This window comes from Xiphophorus hellerii, chromosome 11 (assembly GCF_003331165.1).
Source record: "Xiphophorus hellerii strain 12219 chromosome 11, Xiphophorus_hellerii-4.1, whole genome shotgun sequence".
NCBI lineage: Eukaryota > Metazoa > Chordata > Actinopteri > Cyprinodontiformes > Poeciliidae > Xiphophorus > Xiphophorus hellerii.
In genome coordinates this window covers 2,323,636-2,348,654 of record NC_045682.1, presented here as the reverse complement: position 1 = coordinate 2,348,654, position 25,019 = coordinate 2,323,636, and the positions used below count along the sequence as shown (strand labels likewise).

The 25,019-nt window shown below is 38.5% G+C and overlaps 1 protein-coding gene across 2 annotated transcripts in view; it reads left to right on the top strand.

Moving 5' to 3' along the window:
• Positions 1-25,019, top strand: part of sgcd (sarcoglycan, delta (dystrophin-associated glycoprotein)) — a 259,342-nt gene that overhangs the window by 221,473 nt on the left and 12,850 nt on the right. For both annotated transcript variants that reach the window (XM_032576208.1, XM_032576207.1), the window contains one exon: positions 15,081-15,153. In XM_032576208.1, the coding sequence (XP_032432099.1) occupies positions 15,081-15,153 (73 nt within the window). The remainder of the gene's footprint in view (positions 1-15,080; positions 15,154-25,019) is intronic.

Genomic DNA, 25,019 nt, shown 5'->3' with positions numbered 1-25,019 from the left:
ACACCATCTGTATAAATCACACAGATATGTAACGTGTGAAGCCATGTGCATTTTGTCTTCTGCAGTAAACAGGTTTGATTATTTATTGTTTTTCCTTTTACTCATGAATAACTTTAGATCGTTTTTCTTTTAGTTTTCTAAGTCTGCCTGGAATGTGAATCACAGATTAGAGCATCAGTTTAATTAGGCAAAGTGCTCAGGAATTAGGCTGCACAGATGGAAGAAACTGATATTTTTTGGATTTTCTTGAGTTTCTGTGTAAATCTTTCTAAAACCAAATGAAAGTTGATGTCACGAATAAATGGGTCATAATTTAATCTGTTAGAAAATAGAGGAAACAATAACTGACTGCACCAAACCCAAAGTGCAAGGTTTGAGCCATATTTTGTGGTACTGTTGTGATATCGATAAAGATTATGATAAAAATAAATAAATAAATAAAAACAATTTTTTTTTTTAGGTAGCTGTATGACTGTGACTGCATGATACTGCATTCTGAGCACCACATGCACAAATATAGTTTTTCATAAATGGATGCCATTTACTTTTTTAAAAAGTGTGATTTATATTACTGACCTGCACATAGTAACTGCCTTTACTCATATTTTCAAATTTACTGATATTTATTTATGCTCTCATGGAACCAACAGTGGAGAAAATTGCGAAACTAACATTTCTGATATTGTCAGAGTAGGTTTTTGTTATTTACCATAAATAACTGAAATTTATTGTGACAGTAAAACAAAGATAATCATGATAAGAAACAATGCATTCATTTATACCTACAGAATATTTATTTAATCCAAAATAAGCTAAATTCAGTCAAGTGAATAGTTCTCAGATCATTTTTGTGGCTATTTAGAAATGTGGTCAACAATAAAATCAGAGTTAGTGTTCCTGTTGGTATATTTTTGTACCAGTACAGATTTATCAACTTGTGTTTATAAATCCTGCTTGAAATTACTTTTCTTGTTCAACTTTATAATTAGAACAGTTTCTCTTTCTTTATAAAAAAAATCCCAGACATTCAGCACAATACAACAAATTATATATATTCACACTTTCCAAGCATCAACTCCCTGTTCACCTCCCCAAACAGGTGAGCGATATCAGCGACTAAAAGCGAAATTATTCCACCGAGTCCATCCTCATAAGCTGAATTTTTCTGTCCCATGCTTCCTAAACTCCTGATTGATTTCTGGGATGGATGATAGGAAGAGAGAGAGGTGTGGGATAGAAGTTAGAAACATTCAGATATGGTAAAAAAAAATATTGAACGAAACAAATTGAAATCTGAGGACTGAAGTATGCAGTCTAGACGTCTGAATGTAAATGAGAAAATGATGTAGAAAGAAGCAAAACTGAAGAAATAAAGATGGGAGCAGAGGAAAGAAAAGGGCAGATAAAAAAATAACAGAGAAATAAAGACTGAAAACTGATAAAAGATTGAAATGAGCTAATAATTGTAAAGACAAAAATGTTAACAAAAAGGGACATGAGCAGACGGCCATAGTTTGTAGGAGGAACATTTCAAGTGTTTCAAATATTACAAGTGTTGTGGAGTGTAAGGATTCTGGCAGACAGGCAAATATTGAAAATGATTTAATACAGAAAAAAATGTTATAGCTGAAATAAATATGTTGAAGTCTGCACACGGAAGGAAAGCATCAAAGGTCATTTCTAAAGAAACTGGGGAGTTAAAGTGTTGTATTCAGACATATTAACTGAAAGTTGAGTGGAAGGAAAAAGTGTTGTGGAAAAAAAGGCACAAGCAACAAGTATAATTGCAGCCTTTTTATTGTTTTGGAAATTACTTTGTTATATTGGGTTGAATAACGTTTCTTGTCTTTAACAAATAAAATAATTTGAAAACTGCCTTTTGTATTTACTCAGGTTATTTTGTCAGATACTAAAATTTTAAATGTGATGAAAGTAGCAAAAACAGAAGAAATATTTGTGTAGTGTGTGTAAAACTCACATTTCTCTACGTATTCTTTGAGAATATTAATGTTTCTTTGTCTCAGAGGAGTGGCAAAGTTTGCTCTTACCTCAGGCTGGGCCTGCATGCATGCACAAAATGGAAAGCAAAAAAATTAAATGGAGCTATGAATAAATTTTGAACAAAAACAGACAGGAGGAGAAGAAATTTATCTAAAAAATCCCAAACATTTAGAGGAAAGAATTTGCAGAAAAGGCACAAAAGAACAAAAGTAGACACAAAACGTGAAGATGGGAAACAAAGACTAAGAAGGAAATTGAAGAAGATTCCAAAATAACGAAAAAAAGACTGAAAAAAGTAAAAGTGATGAGATGAGATGTTGAAACAGGAGGGTGTGAACTAAGGCAGTGTGAAGATAAAGGGAGAAAAAGAAAAATCAAATGGAAGTACGTCATCAAATAAAGAACTGAGTATGAGAACGGATCAAAAGCTGGTGAAGTAGGTCAGGAAGAACCAGACTGAACAAGAGAAAAGATAAATAGTGAGAAAAACAGACATGACTGAGGTTACATTTTTAGAAATAAAACCATTGTAATATTCTTACTGCGGGTTGTCGAAATAAAACCATGCGTAGGCTTTTATCGATTCCCCCGTGCAGTTTGTTCATGTTTACAAGACAAACAGGGACAGGGGAGGAGGCAAACTGAAGTGGTAAAGAACGAGTACGGCAGAGTGTAAATGTGAGGTGGGTCGGTATTGATCCGAGTCTGCCGCTCATACATCGACTGACCAGGAGATCAGGAGATGAGGACTGATTACATGGCAGTTAAAAAAAAGAACATGAAAGGAAAGTCTGGTGAGACAGATTCACATCCCCACCCCAAACCCACAACTCCTTTTAAGAAAATAACCTGATGAATATGATGCTGGATTTAGCACCATAAGTTGAAAAGGTACAAGTCACAAAGATGGAGATCAGAAGAGATGCCTATACATTGCATATACCCCACATAAGTGACTATTGCTGTACATCACTATCTATCACCTCAATCCAAATCCATCCAACTCTGCTCTAATATTAAAAGAATGTTACTTTAGGAAATTCCATTGTATTTGTCCTTTTGATGCTCCTTTGTTGTCCTTATTCAGAATAAGGAGAAGAGCTACTTCTGATGGGATTCCTTCTCAGCAAACACCGTCAGTTAACTGTGAAATTTTTACCACTCAACAGCACAATTTGGCTGCAGAGAATAAGTTGTTGCCTGTTGCTCTTGATGCTAAAAGCTTCAGAAAGAGAAAAAATAAATAAATTTCCATCTATTAGCCAGGGTTTCATATTTAAATAGCGGTGTAGTATGGTGGACAGTGTGTTTCAAAAAGGTCCAGTATCTCCAAGCTGTTGGTAAATATCTACATATACAATATAAACTTCTCAGATCTCTTACTGAGGCAGTTCCTGTTGCTGAAAACCAGTTTCAACTAAAAGAACTTTCAGCTGGACTTCAGTTTCTTCTTTGTCTAACAGGCACATCAAATACATATCAAAAACTGTTTCTGGGCACGTCATTTTTAAAGCTGTAACTAAAGGCATTAAGGACCGTACTGAGGTGCATTATAGAGCACAAACTCAGAGACAAACCCATGTAAATTGCTGCTCTTTGAGATGATGTCCTCAACAGGAAAATCTAATGTTTTGCTCACTTTTGTCCCTCAGTTAGATGTTCAGGATTTCAATACTATCACCCCCCAGGCTGCACATTTCAAACACACAGACATAAAGATTTTTGGCTCATAATGACCTTTGTAGGGTCATCATTGGAGATTGATGTAACCAACCGCACAGCCACCAATGTCCACATGTGTCTTTCCTTACATTAGTTTGGACTGTCACCATTGTGTAGGGATGACTTTTACTAAGCGTTTTTTTTTTTTTTTTTATCATAAGATCTGATGCCAAGTTGTTGGGATTTGTCAAAGCATCCTGAGAAAAAGAACAGCTTATTAAAAAATGAAGGCTGTTCTGTTAGTTTCTCTAGCGATATTGGCTCAGCCAACATTGCAGCTGAATGGATTTACCTAGCGAAGTGGCTGTGTGTTATCTTTGTACGTACATAACTGTACAAAATTTTTTATACTCCACATCTAAGAATCCGAACATTCTTCTTATCTTTTCAACCAGCCAAATTGATAGTTTGATGAAGACTTGTTAGTTAATGATATTTGGTGTCTGGAAAACGAGCCGTTTCAAAATCCTCTCAATTGTGAAGTCATAATTGGCGAGTACCATTGCCTACCAACTCCAGTCGAGCCCAGCCCCATTGCCTAGCAACCAAAGCAGAACTCCAGCATGTTTTCGTCAGTTGGAAGAGACTGGAAGAGATCAAGGGTGTAACAGCTCTGCCGCCTAGTTTTCATGCACATCATATTCTGTCCTTTCTCATTCAAGCAACTGGGAAACCCCATAAGCAGTTGGCCATACAGCTTTGCCATGACAACAAAGCTGTTGTCACTGCAAAGCTGCAGCACATACAGCACCACTGTACAGCATGTGCTGTACAATGTCTGCTGGAAAACACAAGTATTTGCAGAAATACTAACATGTATAAAGTGCAAGTGTAAACGTTGAGTTGAGGGCTGTGGCCACCAGTATCTTATTTGGATTTAAAGTGACAGAGACACTAAAGCAGCTCATTCTGAAAAGAGCTCAAAATATTCAAATCTGAGCAGCTGACATCTCATTATGTGAGAATAATTCTGTGCAAAACATTTAATGAACAGGCATGCACCTATCCTAACCTGCTCAAGAAAACATAATAGTTGCCCCATAATGATGTTAAAATGTTTTTTTTTCTTTCTATCAAACCCAAAATTGCAGAATGTTTTGCCACATGCTACTGAAAAAAATGAGAAGATGGTTTTAGTAAGGCCATTTTTCACAACATTTTGACGGATGGACTCGGATCATAATTGCTTGGTCAGATAATTTATCCCTTTTCTGCTGGATAAAAACACATGCTGGCCCTTGGCTAACACACAGCTAATGATGACTGGGCTGTGATATTCCCCACAGCAAAATTTTTGTTAGAAAAATGTCTAATTTCTCCTATAGACTTCAGTCTCATGACTTGTTGCCACATAAAAAAGGCATCATAATCCTGTGGAATAAGTCGCTCTGCCTCCTGGAAGTGTTAGCTATAGCCGCTTGTTGTTTGCCTGTATTATTCAACTCGGGATGACAGCTTGTCACTTGGTGCTGGCTGGGTTGGATGATGGAGTTGTGTATCACTGCTGAAACTCAGAGGATTGATATAAAGTCACTTGCTTTTGTCCCGATCGCTGTCGAGCTTCATGCTTTGTCAGCATCCTGAGGCGACATGAAAAGAGAGAGCAGGAGCAGAGGAGGGATACGATGACCACAGGTAAATTATTCATATTGACCTGCAATGTGGGAGATGCTGCCACTGGATACATGCAGCATGTGAAAAATTCTACTGAAACTGGGAATGCCTTTCTCTTTTCTCATCTTTGAACTATCTTTTTACTTCCAGTAATCTGCTTTTTGCACACTGTTTGGCAACCTAAGCTTACTGTTGAGGTGGAGAATTGCCCCTTTTTATAAAAGCTGCTGATTTCCTTACAGCCTGCTGTTGAGAAGAGAAAAAGGGCAAAGTGTCTCAGTAGGGAGCAATGGCTATTTATTAGAAATGGCTGCTAGCTATACCTCCTGTCTGACTGAAATACTAAAAGAGGAGAATATTATAGACTCTGCAGAAGAGAATGAGCATGGGAAATGATGGAAAGTGAGAGGAGGGTAATAGGGAGCAGAGGGAAAAAATATTAAATGGGTGAATATTAAACCTTCTGGACCTGCAGGGTTATGGGAGGCAGGACTCTTTGTCTTCAGAAAGTTATAAACTCACCTCGAAGACTTTGTAGTTTTGTTGTGATAACTGGTCTCCAGAGTGTGCAGTTCAGCTGTTCTGTTCTTGGTTGTATTTTCCTCTTAGTAATTCAGGTTTTCAGGATATATTGTGTAATATTCCACTGTGTGCTGGAGATTGACTCAACTCTAATTTATTTTTCTTAGTTCTCTGTTGTTGTTGGCATCAAATCTCTGTTATTACTGCTTTGGTCCAGATTCCTACTGAGCCCAAATAAATTTGACCGTCAGATCTGTGATTTATTGGAAGAGCTGGACAATCCTTTAGCTTATATCTTATCCCTCTGTTAGCCCTTTTTGAGATCTATTGGCTCTCTGTTTTCTTTTGGCTCAAATTTCCATTCACCTTTAGCTAATTTCTACCCTAGTCTTTAGATCAACTCTCCATTAGCCTTTAACTTTACTACTCGCTTTTAGCTCAATTCTTCATTAACCTCGAACTCAACTCCCCTCTAACCATTAGCGTAGCTTTCCAAAAATGTTGGAAACTCTGTGTTGGCTATATTCTCACCTCTTAATTATTGATAATATTCATATTCATGCCCTCTGTTAGCAGATAGTTCAACTCTCTTCTAGTTTGTAGCGCAAATCTGAATTACCCTTTGCTCAATTTCTGTTAGCCTTTAGCACAAGTCTTCATTAGCCCTTAGATCATGTCACCATTAGCCTTTAATTCAACTTTCCATTGTCTAAAACCTCCTATTGTACAGCTCTTATTTGCCTGTTAGCTTAGCTGCTTTTAACGTATATCTCAGTTGACTTTGTTCAATCTTTCAATTGCTACGTTACGTTAAAGTCCTTAACTCTTCATAAAATGTTAGCTCAAGTACCATTATCTCAGTTCCTCAATGTTGAGTAGCTCATCTTACAGAATTAAATCTAAATTATCCAAATAAAACCTAAACAATGTTAAACATCTGACCAGGGATCTTGCAAGATATATATATATATATATAGTACAGACCAAAAGTTTGGACACACCTTCTCATTGAATTCAATGAGAAAGTGTGTCCAAACTTTTGGTCTGTACTGTATATGGGTGTCCTGCCCCAGGTGGAGGAGTTCAAGTATCTCTGGATCTTGTTCACGAATGGGGGAAGAAGGGAGCGGGAGATCGACAGGCGGATTGGCGCATCGTCTGCCGTCAAGCGGGCACTGTACCGGTCCGTCATGGTGAAGAGAGAGCTGAGCCATAAAGCGAAGCTCTCGATTTATCGGTCGATCTACGTTCCCACCCTCATCTATGGTCATGAGCTTTGGGTCATGACCGAAAGAACGAGATCGCGGATACAAGCGGCTGAAATGGGTTTTCTCCGTAGGGTGGCTGGGCTCTCCCTTAGAGATAGGGTGAGAAGCTCAGTCATCCGGGAGGGACTCAGAGTAGAGCCGCTGCTCCTTCACATTGAGAGGAGCCAGTTGAGGTGGCTCGGGCATCTGGTCAGGATGCCTCCTGGACGCCTCCCTGGTGAGGTGTTCCGGGCATGTCCCACCGGGAGGAGGCCCCGGGGAAGACCCAGGACACGCTGGAGGGACTATGTCTCTCGGCTGGCCTGGGAACGCCTCGGGATTCCCCCGGAAGAGCTAGAAGAAGTGGCCGGGGAGAGGGAAGTCTGGGCCTCCCTTCTGAAGCTGCTACCCCCGCAACCCGACTCCGGACAAGCGGAAGAAGATGGATGGATGGATGGATATATATATATGTATATATATGCTGTATATATATACTGTATATAAAATACATATTAAAATAAAATATTTCATAGAGGTGTTTCCTGTAGCATTGTGATATTACTTTAAACTCGTCTAATTTGACATAATTTTTCTCAAGTCAACAAGAATACAAGTCCATTTCATTAGAACAAGTTGATTTATTTGCCTTTAGTTTACCATTCTTAACATACAACTGGATTATTTCATTTATTTATTATTATTTAATTTGGATAAACTTCTGTATTTGTCTCTTCTTAAGTGTTTGTTGAGAACTTGACTCTTGCTTTTTGTTTTCAGGAATCCAAATTGAACCTTTCCTCCCTACCTTCTCAGGTCCGTTCAGGGAAATCGAGACAGTTACAAGTTTCAGCAAAGATGGGTGAGACAGATTGAGGGAAATTCGGTACACCATGACAGAAAATTACCCTTCATCCCCAAATCAGTGCAGAACACTGTGATCATCACAAATCGTTTTTTATCTAGCAGCGTGGAGAGTCGAATTTCCTCTGACAGGAGTAGAGTGGGTTTCACGCCGCCGAACGTCTAGTCAGCGGTCATAATTTCATGGTTGGAAACCTGAAGCTGCACAGATTTGCTGAGCTCCCAGCAGAGAAGTGGTAGTGGGGTGTGGACTTTCTTTGAAAGGTTACAGGTCCCTGAGATGATAATCAGTCAGGGTATTTTTACCTCTGGGGATTAGTGGAGATTGATTCCTGATGGTTAATAGGAGGGCTTTCCTTGTTCCTTAAGTCATCTTTTTGCATCTCTGTGTTGTTTACTGCAAGCTTCTACTGCAAAACTCTCTTGACTGCTAATGATAACCCTGCTGCCACATGCAGGGCGCACATTAAAATTCAGAAATGATCAAACACAGTTTTTGTGTTTGTGTCGACAATATGCATTAAAATCCAGGACAGTTCTGTGGTACAGTGCATAAACATGAACCCAAGGTGGCCTAAATTTGAGCAACATTGACTTTTATCACCTTTAGGGTCTGGGGGTAAGGGTGGGTTTTTTTACTTCTTAAAAAAAAGGCTTTTTGTAAATAATTTTTAGATGGCATGTATGTATGCGTGTATGTGTGTAGGGGTGGGCGTGTGTGTGGGTGTGTAGGCGTGTATGTATGTATGTACAGTATGTTGATGGTCTTTTTGATTGATAAACAGTCTGCGCTCAGATGAGTTGTTTTTTTACATTTTCCTCTTTTTTTTATCCAACTGGATGTTTTTGTTACATTCTCAGTCTCCTTTCAGCTGCTGATTTCCTCAGGGATGCATTATTTATTTTACTCTATATTCTGCCCTCTGAGCATCACAGTCTAGAATTGATTTAGTGACCAGTGAAACATGGTGGCCAATTAGATCTACCTACTCTACACAGGAGATAAAGCCTTTCAGAAGTGTCACCTGCAGTTTGAATTGTGGAGAAAAAAGAAGTGGCTTGTGCCAGAAGACCTGAGGTTTCAGGGAAATGTAGTAAAATGTGAAAAGAGCGAAACTACAGCAGGAAGCTGAGCAGGTTTACCTAATTTAATGTGGAGTTTAATCTGCTCCAGTAATGGGTGGAAAGTCTCCTCCAGTTCTCAATATTTGCACTCTATTAGTTTCAGCTCCTAAAGACAGAAAGACGACGATGGCCAGAGACCAAACTGTAGGCTTTGCAACAGCAGTTAGTGTCAAATTGATCTACAATGTCTGCTTAGACGCCATTCTTCTTCAGTCAACAGTTCACTGTTATGATTCAATGCATAATTGGCTTTCTACCAATACCCTTTATTTTTATTTCTTCTTCTTGGCACGTTTGGTTTTGGCTTTTGACTCAAACCAGGATGGAAGACAAGTGTTTTGTTATTAATTATTACAGCTGGCAAACATGGCTGGTACAAGCTGCCATTACCTTTAATCCACATTAAATTGGCTGCTTAAAATAAAAATATATCCCAGTATGTGTGGGATTTTTTTCACAGTCTGTGAGAATGGGAGGGGGAATGTTCATGTAACAATGGTAAAATGTCAGAATTATGTGATTGTGTGCTTATGAGTGCCGGCAGATAAACAAAGGCTTTTGGTATTCAGTAAGTGTCGCTCATGCATGTCTACTGCCTCAACCAATCACCGAGATTATTCCTGCAGGTAGTTTCTTTTGTGGCGTGTATGTCTCTGTATTTCATCACCTCTGAGATACTTCAAGCCTCAGCTGATGATATCTGGTCCTGCTCGGAGTACTACCTCATAAACACCTCGACACGGACATGGATTCACACGGACTCACAGCTGCTCCGGCGCTCGCATTAATCTTTAATGGCATCGTTTATTTTCTCATCCCGACCCTCCGCCCCAAACGCTCCACCAACATGTCAGACCTGTGACGTATTGCTGCTTCCTGCTCGCTATTCATGTGCACCGTGTGATCCAGATGATCAGATAAATCACACTTTATTCACCGGAGGTGCACATGAATGGAGCCGTCTCGTTCCCCTGCCTTTGAATGCTACTCCAGCAGGCAGCGGAGCTGAAAATATCTGCATTTTCACCAGTGGAGGAGTCTGATTATGGACAAATTTTAAGTTGAGCTGAACATCTGGGTTCTCACTTTCATAAACTGTTCTGTCCTTAAAGCTGCAAGAAGTAACTTTTATTAAAAAAAAAAAGTGTTTTTACATATTTTTAGAACTATCGCCATGTCGTGACAGTGTAATATGAGACAGATAATCTGTGAAAAGTTTGATCTCCTCCACCTTCTCCCTGAGTTCTTGTTGCCATGTGAAGAAAAAATGCATAACTCTTGACCAAAAACAACCAATCAGAGCCAGGAGGAGGGTCTTAGCGCTGTCAATCAATCTCAAGAACATGCTGCTAACTTACCTGTAAAGGGACTGCAGGTGTGAATTAGCTTATGCTTAGGCCTGTCGCAATAAACGATAAATCAATTAATTGTACGATAAATTAAAACTATCGACATTATTTTAATTATTGGCATTATCGTCTCTTCCGGCCTTTTTCTCTTTCTGTTAATGACACTGAATGAAAAAAGGCTCAACTCCGGTGCTCTCCACTGACTCCTCCCTTCCTCATTTCCTTAGTGTAAAGCCCGGCGCACACCACACGATCTTAGAGCTGAGGCCGATTGTCGGCCCATTTTCAAAACCTGAGAGACCACACAGCCGACAGAAATCCTAGGTATAACTGTTCGATCGGGTTCGGTCCTGCCGTGTGGTGTCCAACAATGGGCACAAAATAATGGCTACAAGTCCAGTGAACTAATTTTAAAACCAGGCATTAATCAATGCTTTACTACAATCTACCTGCAATGCATGTAACTAGTGTCAGCGTAAAGTCCTGACTGAATGAAAATCATTAGAACCTATTTACGTCACGTTAACGAAGAACAGCTGAAAAGTTACCGGGTTTATCAACTGCGGTAGCAATTTCGCTCCAACTCCTCCCCTTGTCATTTCTATATTCTTTGCACAAAATGTTGAATAAACATTAATGTTGTTTCCACGTATCATCTCCAATGTCCGCTGGACTTCAGGTTGCGCCGTGTCAGCTGTTTGGGATTCCCCGACGTAATTTCCCCTCAGAAAGCATAGAGGAGAATCCGCGCTTTCTGATTGGCTACCTGTCACATTCAACAGGCTGCGTTAAAGCTCCCAGTGGGGAAAACCACTGATTTAGATCGGAGCGGCAACGACGATCTACTGCAACACACCAAACACTACAGGATGATCGGTTATGAAATCGCAAGCAACAATCTTAGAAAGCCCAACATTCTAAGATTATCGTAAGGAGAAAATCGGGACAAAGAAAACCTGTAGTGTGAACTATTGCATCAGGTAGTCGATGTGCCCTTTTTCTCTATTTAAATCTAATTATTACTGAAGGGCAACATAATATACAGACTTCATAATCTTTACTCTTTTGGTTGAATGCAGTATTTATTTCCACTTTAGCTTTATGTTGTTTAAATTCAAGTACATTTTTTGTTAATGGAGACTGAGAATCCATTTTATTTTTGTTTTTGGTTGTTTTGTTTATCAGTTCCAGTGTTAAGTGTTCTTTTGAAAATAAAGTGTATTTATTTTTGGCAGGAAATCGCATGCATTATTACGTCATTTCCATTAAATCAGTGTGAAAAGGTCTTCAAACAATATTATCGTTTATCGCAATAATTTTTGAGACAATCGCTCAGCAAAATTTGTTATCGTGACAGGCCTACTTATGCTATAATCTGATACACCACATCAAATGGTGACATTTACATTGTCCCTTTCTAAATAAAGTTTTTTATTTCTTAAATGTGTTAATGGCAGAGAAACAAATTACTGTTACAGGAAAACTGTTTATCCATCATGATTAGTTGCCATGCTAAATAGACTTAGCATTCGCCACAGGCTCTGCTTATGGGGAGAAGCTATAGCATAGAACAAGTGGAGCGCACACACAGACTTGATTGACAGCGCTAAGACCCACTTCCTGGCTCTGGTTGGTTGTTTCTAGTTATCGCTGGGAGCACTGAGAGAAAGCAGAGGAGTTAATTTTTTTCTCAGATTTTCTGTCTCATACCTTGCTGTGACAGTTTCAACAAATATGTGACATTTTTATATAAACAAGTGGTTAGTAGTTAAGGGACTGTTAATTAAAAATATTAAATATAATTTATTTTTGTAATTTAAAAAAAATGCAGATAGTGTGATCACACACACTCAGAAATCTAAATTAAGTTTGTTGCTGTATGACCACTATAGCTAATAAAAACCTACACTTGTTTTTTTAGGATTCTAGGACATACCACCAATAAAAATATGATTGATGCATACAAACATCACAGAGTGATTTCCCTCTCAATTTATTTCTGAGTGAGTGAGCTGCAGATAATTTAAATGTTACCTTATCTTGTCAAAAGCTTCTCTGAAATAAAATGAAATGTCGCTTTTTAAACCTTGATTGAAAAGATCTGACACTTAACTGCTGCCTTTGTTCACACTATATGGTCAATTACAGTACTGTAAAATACATATGTACCAGCCATACCTTGTTCTACCTGATTTACATCTTGTACTGACGAGGCGTTTTTCAAAAATTAGCTCAATCTATTTAAAAGAGGAACAGAAGTGGCTCCACCTGTAGGGGTGATTAAGGAGAGAGTTATGTATTCCACGCGGGTGAGCGAGAACATGAATTTGCATAGAGATGTTTTATATTTCCCTGTTTTTTATAGTTATGAAGAGCTCGCCCTGAAGAAGCAAGACTGTAAATATCCCCGGTGTTCAGAGAAAGTCAACCATTAAACACCTGTTTAATTAAAGAATAGCAAAATATGTCAGACTTGTTCTGCCAGAAGTGCTTCAGTCCAGGTGTTGTCAGTTTAAAATAAGTTTTTATGCATTTTGCTTGCAGCAAAGGAGTGAATTTTCCAAAAATAAAGCATGTGGTTATGTTCATTAAATTTTTTCGAAATAAAATTTGCTCTTTGTGACACCCTCAAGCTACACTCCTCCCCACCCCCGACAGGAATCTTTGACTAATCTTACTTGCTCAACAGTAAGCTAATATGTAATAATTTATTTCACTAATAAAGTAGTCAGATTTTTTAGAAGGCAAGTGATGTGTAAATGACTGTTGACCAAAAACTTTAAAATATTTTTGCATATTTGCCTTATTAAGTCCATTCTTATGTAAAAGTGAACAATTATGTTTCCTTGAACAGGGTAGGATAGGTCTATGGTCTTGTCAAAACATGCTGGACGTCCACTTCAGTTGAAGATTTGTGACATTACATTTGAACGGTTTTTGAAAAGGTTCATTTTCCTGACACCAAAAAATGTATTCATTTATTGCCAAAAACCAGTTTGTTGGTTGTTTTAAGTGCTTGTTCAGTTTTTAGAAACAGTTGAAACCCAAATGGAAGGATAAAAGAGAATGAACAAATAAGGAAGTCCGTGGCTTCATTTGACAGAAAAAACATTTTTGTCACCCTCCTTTAAGCACAATGTAAAAATGAAGAGGTTGGGAAAATGGCATGTTGTGACATAGTCGGACTAAATTCCCGTTTAATCTGCGAATTGAGGAAACATGGCAAAAATGACTGTTTAACACATTCGAGAGTTTGGTTCTCCATCGTGCTTACTGTTGAAGACTTAAATGTGTCACTGAGCAATGGCTGTTTGGACTCCCAGCAGCCACTCAAAATGCTTTGAATTGCATTTAGTCATGGCTATTGATCTGCACCTGATGCTTAGTTGATTTGATGTGACTGAACAGTTGGGTTTGCCCTAAGCGGCGCCTGCACTGGCACTACGGTCAATCAGAGCCTCAGGGTGAAGGGCCAGCCAATTACCTTCTGTGTGTGTTTTGTTTTTCTTCAGTGCTGTTATATTGTACCTCTTTGCAATCAAGCAAAACAAGAGAGGAGTAATAGTTGAAGTTAGACTCAGTTTGCAGCGCTCTAGAGTTGAAAGTCACCACTGGAGTTCAATGTCACTGACAGTAAAAGTATTTTTTTTATTTTACTGTCTATGTCCTAAATGTGCAACAATTTTTGAAATAATTCTCAAATTCTCAGTTTTCTGATGAAAAATGTCCAATAATTAAAAGGGTAATCTGTCAAAATTACAACTATTGGTTGCAGATAAGCATGAATGTAGGGAAGAGCGGTAAGATGAAAGCTATGGCTGAAGAAAATCCTGTTTCCAGTTTGTTGATAGGACACAGAGCAAGTGATTTTGAACAAATATCTTAGCATACTTGGAATAAGACAAAACTAAGTCACATAACTTTTTCAGCAACATATATTAGCTTGTAGTCAGTAATCCTTAAATATTAATAAAAACTATTATTTCCACTGGACTTAACTATTAGTTAAGAAATTATTGACATAAAACTATCTCTTATATTTTGTGGAAAAGTTACGTCTAAGTTAGTTCTGTCTTACTTAGTTTGTACTGAGATATTTGAACTAAAAACTAAACCAAAAATGTTTCATTAGATTTTGTTTTTGCAGTGTAGAGATTACTCATATAAAAAAAAAACATGACATATTCTGCAGATTTTTGTATTTAACCATTTATGCTTGTTTTATGCAACATTAGAAACACCTTAAAATATCAAATGGTTATCTAACAATTTGCATGGAATAAAAGAAGGGTAACTTTAGATAAATAGATCCTCGGTGTTTTTCTGATATATTCGATTCCTTGCTTTGCTGTTAGTCATCTTACTGACTACCAGCATGTAAAAAGCTGTAATAAGAGAAGCCTTGTAGACAGATTTTCTTTCAAAATGTTGCTGTTTTCTTTCAAAAGTTGACTCTCATATTATCCAGGAAGAGCATTCTTCCCTCTTATTGTGAGGCGAGCCGAGGGCCGCTGTGCACTTCGACTAGAGCCGTATAGATTGGCGGAGTCTCACAGATTATGTCCATTGATTGGACAGAAGGGGTTTGTGGTTTCAATTGATGCAGCTTCCTGTCTGACTTTCTGTTCTGTGATTTCAGGGGCCGAAGGAGCAGTGTTCAGCAAATCTGTGGAGACGCCGCATGTCAGGGCCGAGCCGTTCAAAGAGCTACGGTGAGTCGGAATCCGGTCTTTCTGCTCAAAGGCCGGATTCATGGAAAGGAACCTTTTATTGACATTCTTTTACACTAATTAACATAAAACAATTATAAACAAATAATTAAAGGTTATAAAGGTACAGGGGTACAGATTAAAAAAAGACACTGAAAACATTACCAGGGCTGTTTATTAGAAAACTACACTGTAAAAACATAAAAGTATTTTTGGCTAGTTTCTAGTGCAAATATTTCATTACATGTAAAATAAGACAATGTTAACTTTTCAACAAGAAAAAGGAGATTCTTTAAGTCAATAATTCTTGAATATAGAGTGTATCTATTGACTTAAAACGAGGAGATTTATCTTGCTGAACAGTTACTTTTAAGTTATCTTTGTCTTAATTCAAGTGGACTAAAATACTTGTATTAGAAACTAGATAAAAATATTTGGTAAGAATATGTGTCCAAAAGATTTTTGATTATCGTTTTTTTTTTTCCAACTTTTGAATACTTTCTGATCTTCAAAATTCAAAAAAATTCAGCTCAGAAAACTTCCAAGTTTTTTTTTTTTTAAGTGTATGAAATGAACTATTTTTTCTCACAAATTGTTTACAAGAATTTTTTAGCTATATCTAAAATTTTCTGAGGTTATTGGTGGAAATTTACTCTATTTTTCTGTTTGTATGACTAACATGCTGTTGTGGAATTCTTCAGAAACGACTGAAAACCATCATGTTCCCTTCGTCTATGAAGGGGTACAGCATGAACACTGTAGCATTATTTCACACTGAATGGAGTAGTGAGTAGCTACTTTATTCATTTTCTGTTCTAATGAACTCAATATTTATTTTCTGGGCTATTGACCCAATCTATAAGAGGAAAACACAATTAATAGACATTAAATTAGTCTTTCATGGGGTCAATACTTTCTTTTGAGGGGCCAGTAATTCAGAAGTTATAGCTTCAGACTTGTATCCAGTGAGACCATGACAACAACCAAAAATAAAGGATATTACACCACATTTAAAAAGAATGAATTGTTGATGTTTTCTTAAAGTAAAACAGGCACAAAGCAGCCTAAAATATGCTGAAGTGATGTTGACTCCTGCATTGTGTATTTCAAGAAATGAAAACTTAGCTGCTGAGCCTCATTTGTCTCTCCAGATTGACCATTACAGGAGAGGATATTGCTTTCAAACAGTAAAAATAGTTTATTGACAGCAGTAAAGACACAGGCAGAAAAAAATTATGTTGTAAAATTATAAGACTGATTGCTGTTGTTTTCAGGATGCTTCTTTTAACGTGGAGTTTTTTTTTTTCTTTGCGGTCGTGGTTCAGTTATAAATTAAATTTTTAGCAAGCAGTTGTCGTTATGACTTATATCAACCACACAGCCAATTAAATCACCACCTTTGTTGGCTGTTTAATCTTTTATTCCCATCATTTTGATGCCATATTTGACCCAAAACTGTTTATAAGCTTAATCTTGTCGGCAATAAATCCCACATAGACATAAATAACTTAACAGCAATAACTCACAAATGTTTTTGGTTCATAAACCGTTCACATTTCACTCAGATGCAGATTTTCACACCTTGCGGTTAACTTAAATGTCTAACCTGAGAAGAAGGCAGAATAAGCGAACCAGTGAAGTGTGTAAAAACAGCTTTTTTTTAACCGATGCAGGTTAACACTCTGTAACGACCCCGGTTTGTTGGAGCCAGAGTTGTGTTGTGTATCTGTGAGATCAATGGGTTCATCTTTAAAAACAGATATTTTATCCTTGAGCGTTTCCTCTTCCCTGTTTATCCAGAGCCTGTTGTTTCTAAATCAAAACTGCAGACATTTTAGCAACAAAACCCTTATCAATGAGATGCGAAAGGGGATAAGATATGAGCAGCGACTAAAAAGACACAGAAAATAACTACAGCGGAGGAAAAAAAGGTGGACCAAACTGAAACCTTATGTCATCATTGTTTTTAACTCGATACAGAGCTCACTGAGAACTTAGCTGAAGTTATCACCTGAAACAACATCAAGCTGATTGTAAACATCACTGATATTGGAGAAACATTCACAACAGTCCAAATCCAGCTGTCTGCAGCATTCAACCATTCCAAATTATTTCACAGGACATGAGGTTCTTAAAGCAAAACAAACTTGCTTTCATTTGTAGAAACAGTCATCATCAGAGACAACAAATCTTACATACTGAAAGGAACAAATCCATGAACACCATTAAAAACGGATCCAGTGTCTCAGGATAAACCAAGTCTGTTTTCACTGGTAGAAACAAAATAATTACTGATTTGGTAAAATCCTGGTTTTTAGGAGCTGCTCAACAGAAAACTGTAGTAATCAGATTGGCCTGGTTTATGTTTGCCCTCAATGAGGGTGTTTTTCTTTTTGTAGCAGCCTGGTCACACCTTCATGTTTCTGCTTTGAGTGAACAATGTCCAACCTAACACCAGCTCCTAAGTTGATGTTGCAGCCATGCCTTTCCCAATGTGAATCCACTACTTTTTCTCGGGGCAAATTATTGCCTCCAATAACAACAGCAGTCAAAAGATTTTTGGTGAAATTCGTTTCGAGGTTAGAAGAGCTTTTGCACAGGTGCAGTTCCAAATCATCTTCGGCTTGCTGTGTGGTTTTTTTCCATCGCTTATTTCCCCCTACAGCGCAGGTTTTATGAGCGAGTGTGAGGTGTGAACGTCTCTCTAATGTAAATGTCTTGTTTATCATCTTTCTCTCGGCTGTGCTGTCAGTTGTGATGACAGTCAATCAGGGCAACAGAAACCCAGGGGGGAAAAAAAGAGAGAAAGGGATGTGATGGATGTTCGGGTGGAGAGAATAAGAAAACATCGAAGGAAGGGTGTAGTGAAACGGTGGGACTTGAAAGAGAAGAGTGTCTAAGCAGTTATATCCTCTATATTTGTGTTGTTGCAGGTCAGTTATGACATAATTATAGTTTTCCTAGACAATTACAATAAAAAGTCTAAAATATTATTTCTTCCTGATCATATAAAAATGATAAAATGTTTATTCCACATTCACTCTGTTGAAGTCCTTTAACACCAGCCCCGTTTACCCCAACTCCAGATCATTTATCTAGAAAGTCTGTTTGGTTTGAGGGGGTGAGGAGGGCTGAATGCATAATGCATTCTGTGTAATTACAACCAAAACTAGCGCAAGAGTCTAGAACTAGTGAGATAAATGGCTCATGGTCTTATACCAATGACGAAAGAGAAATCCTACAACTGTTAAAATCTGACTCCACCCCATTTTTGTTTACATTTTTTGAAGAAGGAAGTGTCTATTTCAGATGTTGTTGTGTTTCCTTCAGTGGTTCTTTGTGCACTGCCACCACTGGTGAGGAGGGGAACAGATTGCACAAAAGGTTTTGGTTTGTTTGAAGCAGTGCAGTAAGAAAGTGAATTGTACCAGCTCGCAATTGCTGTATAGAAGCTGGCATGATGCAAAAAAATGTTTCATTTTCAGTTTTGCAAAACACACAAGTTTCAATATGGTTAGAAAAATCATCTTTCTTGCTTCCTTATAATGATATGGTACATTATATATAACCTGTGCTTAATTCATCTAACCAGAAAGCTCTTTCTGTATATGTGATACTCGGCACTCAACCACCTTTGAAATCTGAATTGCTATATTACTTCATTTGTAGCCATGCTGTAAACCTTTTGTTGTTCAATAAAAGATAGCAAAACAAAATAGAAATGATCACTGCGCTGCTGGTTTTTAATCAAAAAACATATTGGAGCATCTTTTTTGTCATGTGTCTTTATTGTTGGCGTGTGTCGGCCCTTAGGGTTCAAAGACAAAACATTTCAATGACAAAACATTTCAATGACAAACATAACGATTCAGTGATGAGGGCATCGAAATGGCCCAATCCTCATCAATCACTGCTGCTTTCCTTTGTGGGATCATTTCAAACATGTAATGCCTGACGAAAGTTTCATTAACAAAGTTCAGATAATTTGTGAACGCTCCAAAGCACCCGTCTCGTCATCGTCTATATAACTTGACAGTTTGCATCTATGCGACTGTGTTTTTCTTCCTTCATTGTCCTCAGTTTGTACATCTTTGGCACCAGCCAGCCAGTTGAAGATGAAAAATGGCCAATTATGTCAGGAAAGACGTGAAAACTCATTGGAGTGTAGCTAAAATCTAATCGTTCTCAAATCTCTGCAAATCCATAGCAGGTAGCAATCAAGCATCCAAATCCCATTTGAGGATATCATAACACCAGACATTTGCACATAAAAACACACGTCCCACCCAGAGCTGACACTTCTCTTATTGAAACCGTGGCCGTCATATCCATCTGCGCGGTAATGTCTTGTCAACAGGATGTGTCCTTGCATCAGTCAGTCGTCTTTGGGAAAGTGAAACTCCAGCGTGGCTGAATTCGATAATGCAGCTTGATTTATCTCCATACTAACTCTGAGCACAGATTAAAGGAATATATATGAAGCCATAATGTGAACTGGAAGACAAACATGCAACGGAAAGTCTTTTTTTTTTTCTTTTGCTTGAGCTAAGACTTGAGGTGATTTCCCTCCTTAAGAAGAGCATAAAGGACAAAAAAGTTTTAACATTCAGAATCTTTTTAAAACTTGTTAATCCGACAGTATCTCAGTCTGGAGAGTTTTCTTTTGTCAGTGACTATAGCCTTTTTTTCTCTCCATATTATACCAGACTCAGATAAAGGCCTCCCTGTTGGATAAATCAATTAAGAAATGAAGCTGAGTCAAACACAAGAGTGAAAACAATTTAGCAGCACTTTCTTGAGTTACTTTATTTCTGGCAAGTGTTACCTCCATTATAACTTGACTTGCTTTTCAAAATCTGTTAAAAAGATTTTGCTTTTGTATTTTTCCAGACCCAAATACGCAAATATCTCAGTCCATTCCTGTTCAGTTTTCCAAAATATATCGCTTTATCATTGGTGAAATCTCTGAAACTGAATAAACTGTTGTGAAAGCTCTTGACGTTTCCAGGAAGGGCGATGGGTCATAAATACATAAGGAATATTTTTCACGGCCTGTTAAATGTTAGAACTTTGAAGCGACTTTCACCCCCTGGAAACGCGCTGTTCCAGGTTTATTGTTCTCCGCTACACCTCAACAGCAGGAGACAGAGCTGCACAGAAGCATTTCGGATTATTTTACAAACAATGACACCTGACTGCTGCATCACAAACCACAGATTAAATAAATGTTGCTTTTCACCTTTTCCCATGTTTTGTCTCTTTCCCTGGTTGTCATCCACACTCCTATTTCTTGAATTAAATACCTTCACCACTTTATTCCTAACACTATTAGTAAGTAGACTTTAGTTTAATTTCTTTTAGGCTGAGGCTTTAGGTTGCTTGTTATTATTCCCTGTGTTTTTGGAAGCTGTGCAGCTGGAGGGAGTTTTGCTCTTACTTTTTGATCGACAGACATTTGTTATGATGCGTAGCCATGGCAACAAGGCATTGTACAAATGGGAAGAACTAGTTAGCATCTCCAAAGCTCACATAACACCTAAACTATGACCCCGCACCTCAGAGGAGTTGGAAAAAGGAGGCTTCATAGATGCAAAGATCACAACTCCAACGTCTCTGCCAGGTTTTCTAATCTGGGCAGCGATGCAATAATTGCGTTTTATTTCAATGTAAAACTAAAATAGATGAAACTATAGTGTAAGTGCAGATGTTTGTTGCATTTTTCACTTTGGATGGCGTTTGTTTTACTTTCAAATGTTTCGAAAGTTAGAACTGAACTGAAAATGCTCAAATATTTTCATCTAAAATTAATCCAGTTTCAACAATAAATCTGTTATTTTTAAGGATTGCACAACCAGTTTATTATGAAAATATCATTTGAAAATTATATTTTTCATTTACTCAAATTATATGTTTGCTTGATCACTACACCTCAACAGTGGAGGTGTTGACAGCGGACCCATTTTCGATCACCCATTTTGGTGATCAAAAATGGGTTTGGAGAAACAAACAAACATCAAAAATCTGGAAATAATTGCATCTTCAGTGAAACTTTTCAATAGAGACGTGTTAATCCTGTCAGAACTGCTGTGTTCCTGCAGTGCAGGTAACAGTTGCATATCAAGGAGAAAGGAGTCACATTTAGCCAAAGGCAGGGAGCATTAAAGCTGCATGTTTCACATGCTGCACATCTACGGTATCTGCAGCATTAAAAACCTTTCACCGTTATCTGAAGACGAACAATATGAAGAAGAAGCGCAGAAAGTTATTAACCTTTGATCCTGGTTGTAGATACGAAGCCGTGCCTGGGAAGAGGACGGAAAAAACTGATATAAAGGAGGAATAAAGCGGAGAAGAAAACAGGTCAGAGAGGAAGATGGAACTTTATTGATCGCTGAGAGGAAATGAGCTTGTGCCAGTCGTAAAAGTAACACAGATGACATCATGGAAATAAACCATAAACCTACACCAGGTAGAACAGACTGGAAACATCGAATAAAACAGGTAGATGAGAGATTGAAGCTTGCTTTTTGTTTGATATAAAAAACAAACTAAAGAAAATGGAGGAGAAACAAGAACAAAGAAAAAGAAACAAGCATTGAATTCATGTGGGTCGTGAAGAGGAAATGAATGAGAGAGAATTCACAGCCGGACTCCCAGAGGAGGAACCTTAAAGAATCAGGGGAGATGAGAGCGTGGAGGCCTTTTCTTCAGCAGGCACTTCTCTGAATGTTAACAGCAAATCTGCTTTGTTTGCTTTCAAACATTTCCTTATAGACAACAAAGAAAACGACTGACTGATGAGGAGGAACAAACTTGTAGAGCAGCAAAGTGTATTGACTTAGTTGCTACATGATCACCAGATGTCTTAGGTTAAATGATGAATGAGATGCTAAGTAGACTGTGCCTATATAGTGCAGTTATAGACTTGAAGGTTTTATTCAGCTTTTGACTCATATCATCAGCTGATCCAAAGAAAATTTGCCTTAATAAGTCAAACTCAGCACCATGACGTGTTTTTACATCATTTTCTGCCTGATCTTATGAAAAATGCAAAAAATACTTTGTCAGTATTTTTACTTTGCCAGCTAATGTACTAAAAGCGGAGCTAACTTTTCATTTAGCGCTTCTGGATAAATTCTAAAGTGATCATTTACTTGGCTGTTTTGTAAACTTTCAGTTGGATGGAGTTTATTTGAAGTTTTAGCTATAAACTTTTAAGAATTCTTCAAGTAGTTAGCCTGAATTCATGATCTTATTTTGAAGTAGGTGAAGGCTGTTTACCCAGCATTATCTCATCTTCTCCTCCTGTGATGTGGTGCAGCAGATTATATTTATTCTATACCCAAATGTTGTAAATAGTTTAAAATCTACTGATGTCCTGCAGGCTTTCTGACCGAAGCCCTACCGTGTTTATTAGCCAAATTAGCAACCGAGTTAGCGATACGTAACAACAATAAAACTGAAACAATGTGTGAAATGTTTGTTGTAAAGAATCACTTCCTGAATCTCAACGATACAGGTAGGTGTGCAATAACAATTTTGACATGTAGAGGGCGATATAGCACATTGCATCATTGACATATGGTAGAAATTGACTTGGTTGAACTTATTGTTTTAGCATTAGCATTCTGCTAAATACCACTTTGGTATAGAGCATTACATTAATGTTTATGTTTTGGCTTTAGAAGTAGTGCAACTAATATTTTAGTTTCCAGTGTCCACCTTCTTTCTGTCTTCTTTTTGAGGCAACAACTCAGTCATTTGAAGTTTTGTCAAGATCTGGAGCTCTGAAATATAAGTTGAAGAATCAGATAGCTTGCTGAGTCAAATAAATTTATAATTCAGTAAATTTATGTCTATATTTAAAAAAGAACATTATTTTGAAAAGTAATATTTTAAGTCAATTCAGCACTGATTTTTTGTATTGGATCAGTATTGACCTTAGATATCAGTATCGGTAGTGAAAAATGTGGATCGGTGCATCCCTAGCTTTCAGCAGAGCGAAACGGCAAATTATTTGTGGAAAACCCACCTATTCACTGATTTACATATAAATTATATTTCAATAGATATTCAGAAGAAATTGCAGCCTTGGAAGTTGAAATACCTAGCCACAATGCTATTGGCTGGCATTTTCAAAGCACCCAATCCAAGATTGCAATTTATTTTCTTTGGTGCTGGTTGGCTGAATCCACAAGAAGATATGGAAAAATTATATATATATATATATAAAAATTCCCTTCTCACCCACCGCGGGTGGTTCTTATCCTCTGAGCTCGGGTCCTCTACCAGAGGCCTGGGAGCTTGAGGGTTCTGCGCAGTATCTTGGCTGTGCCAAGGATTGCACATTTCTGGACTGAGATGTCTGATGTTGTTCCTGGGATCTGTTGTAGCCATTGGTCCAGTTTGGGGGTGACTGCCCCGAGGGCCCCGATGACCACAGGCACCACTGTGGTCTTCACCTTCCAGGCCCTCTCCAGTTCCTCCCTGAGGCCCTGGTATTTCTCTAGTTTCTCGTGCTCCTTTTTTCTGATGTTGCAGTCGCTTGGTATTGCTACATCTACCACAACGGCTTTCCTCTGTTGTTTATCCACTACGACAATGTCTGGTTGGTTCGCCATTACCATTTTGTCTGTCTGGATCTGGAAGTCCCACAGGATCTTAGCTCTGGCATTCTCCGCCACCTTTGGGGGTGTTTCCCACTTTGATCTCGGGGTTTCCAGTCCATATTCTGCACAGATGTTTCTGTACACTATGCCTGCAACTTGGTTATGTCGTTCCATGTACGCTTTCCCTGCCAGTATCTTGCACCCTGCTGTTATGTGCTGGACTGTCTCAGGGGCCTCCTTGCACAACCTACACCTTGGGTCTTGTCTGGGCCTCTATTGCTCTGGTGTTTAGGGCCTGTTCCTGGGCGGCCAGGATGAGGGCCTCTGTGCTGTCCTTGAGTCCAGCTTTTTCCAGCCATTGGTAGGATTTACTGATATCAGCCACTTGGGTTATTTGCTGGTGGTACATCCCATGTAGGGGCTTGTCCTGCCATGATGGCATCTCTGGCACCTCAACCTCCGTTCCCTGTTGTCTGAGCACATTGTCTGTTGAGGCTTTGTCCCTGATGTATTTATGGATCTTAGTTGTTTCGTCCTGGACTGTGGTTCTCACACTCACTAGTCCTCTGCCTCCTTCCTTGCGGCTCGTGTATAGTCTCAGGGTGCTGGATTTGGGATGGAATCCTCCATGCATTGTTAGTAGTTTTCTAGTCTTAATATCAGTGGCTTTTATCTCCTCCTTTGGCCAGCTAATTATTCCAGCAGGGTATCTGATTACTGGCAGGGCATAGCTTTTTGTTCTTGCCATTGAGCTGGCTTCTCAGGACTTGCCTTATTTGTTGGAGGTATTTAGCTGTGGCTCCTTTCCTTGTGACCTCATCGAGGTTGCCATTTGCTTGTGGACCCCTTCTGTGCGGATGACCTTCCCCCTCTTTGTGATCAGCCGACCACACTTCTCTAGTCCGAATGACATCCCAATGTCCGTGCTGTAGATCCTGGTGGTGTGGATCAGTGAGTCGATGTCTCGCTCACTCTTGTCGTCTACATGTCATCCATGTAGAGAAGGTGACTGATGTTGGCCCCATTTTTGAGTCGGTATCCGTAGCCAGTCTTGTTGATAATTTGGCTGAGGGGGTTCAGGCCTATGCAGAACAGTAGCGGGGCTTCAAGGGTGGTTTTCCACAGCTTCATCGAGTTTGCAATGAAGGCTCTCAGAGTCCTGTTGATGTTATACATCTCTAAGCATTCAATGATCCAAGTAAGTATTTCTTGTAATCAATCCAAGCCATGCACAGGTTGGTGTGTCGGGTTTTGCAGTCT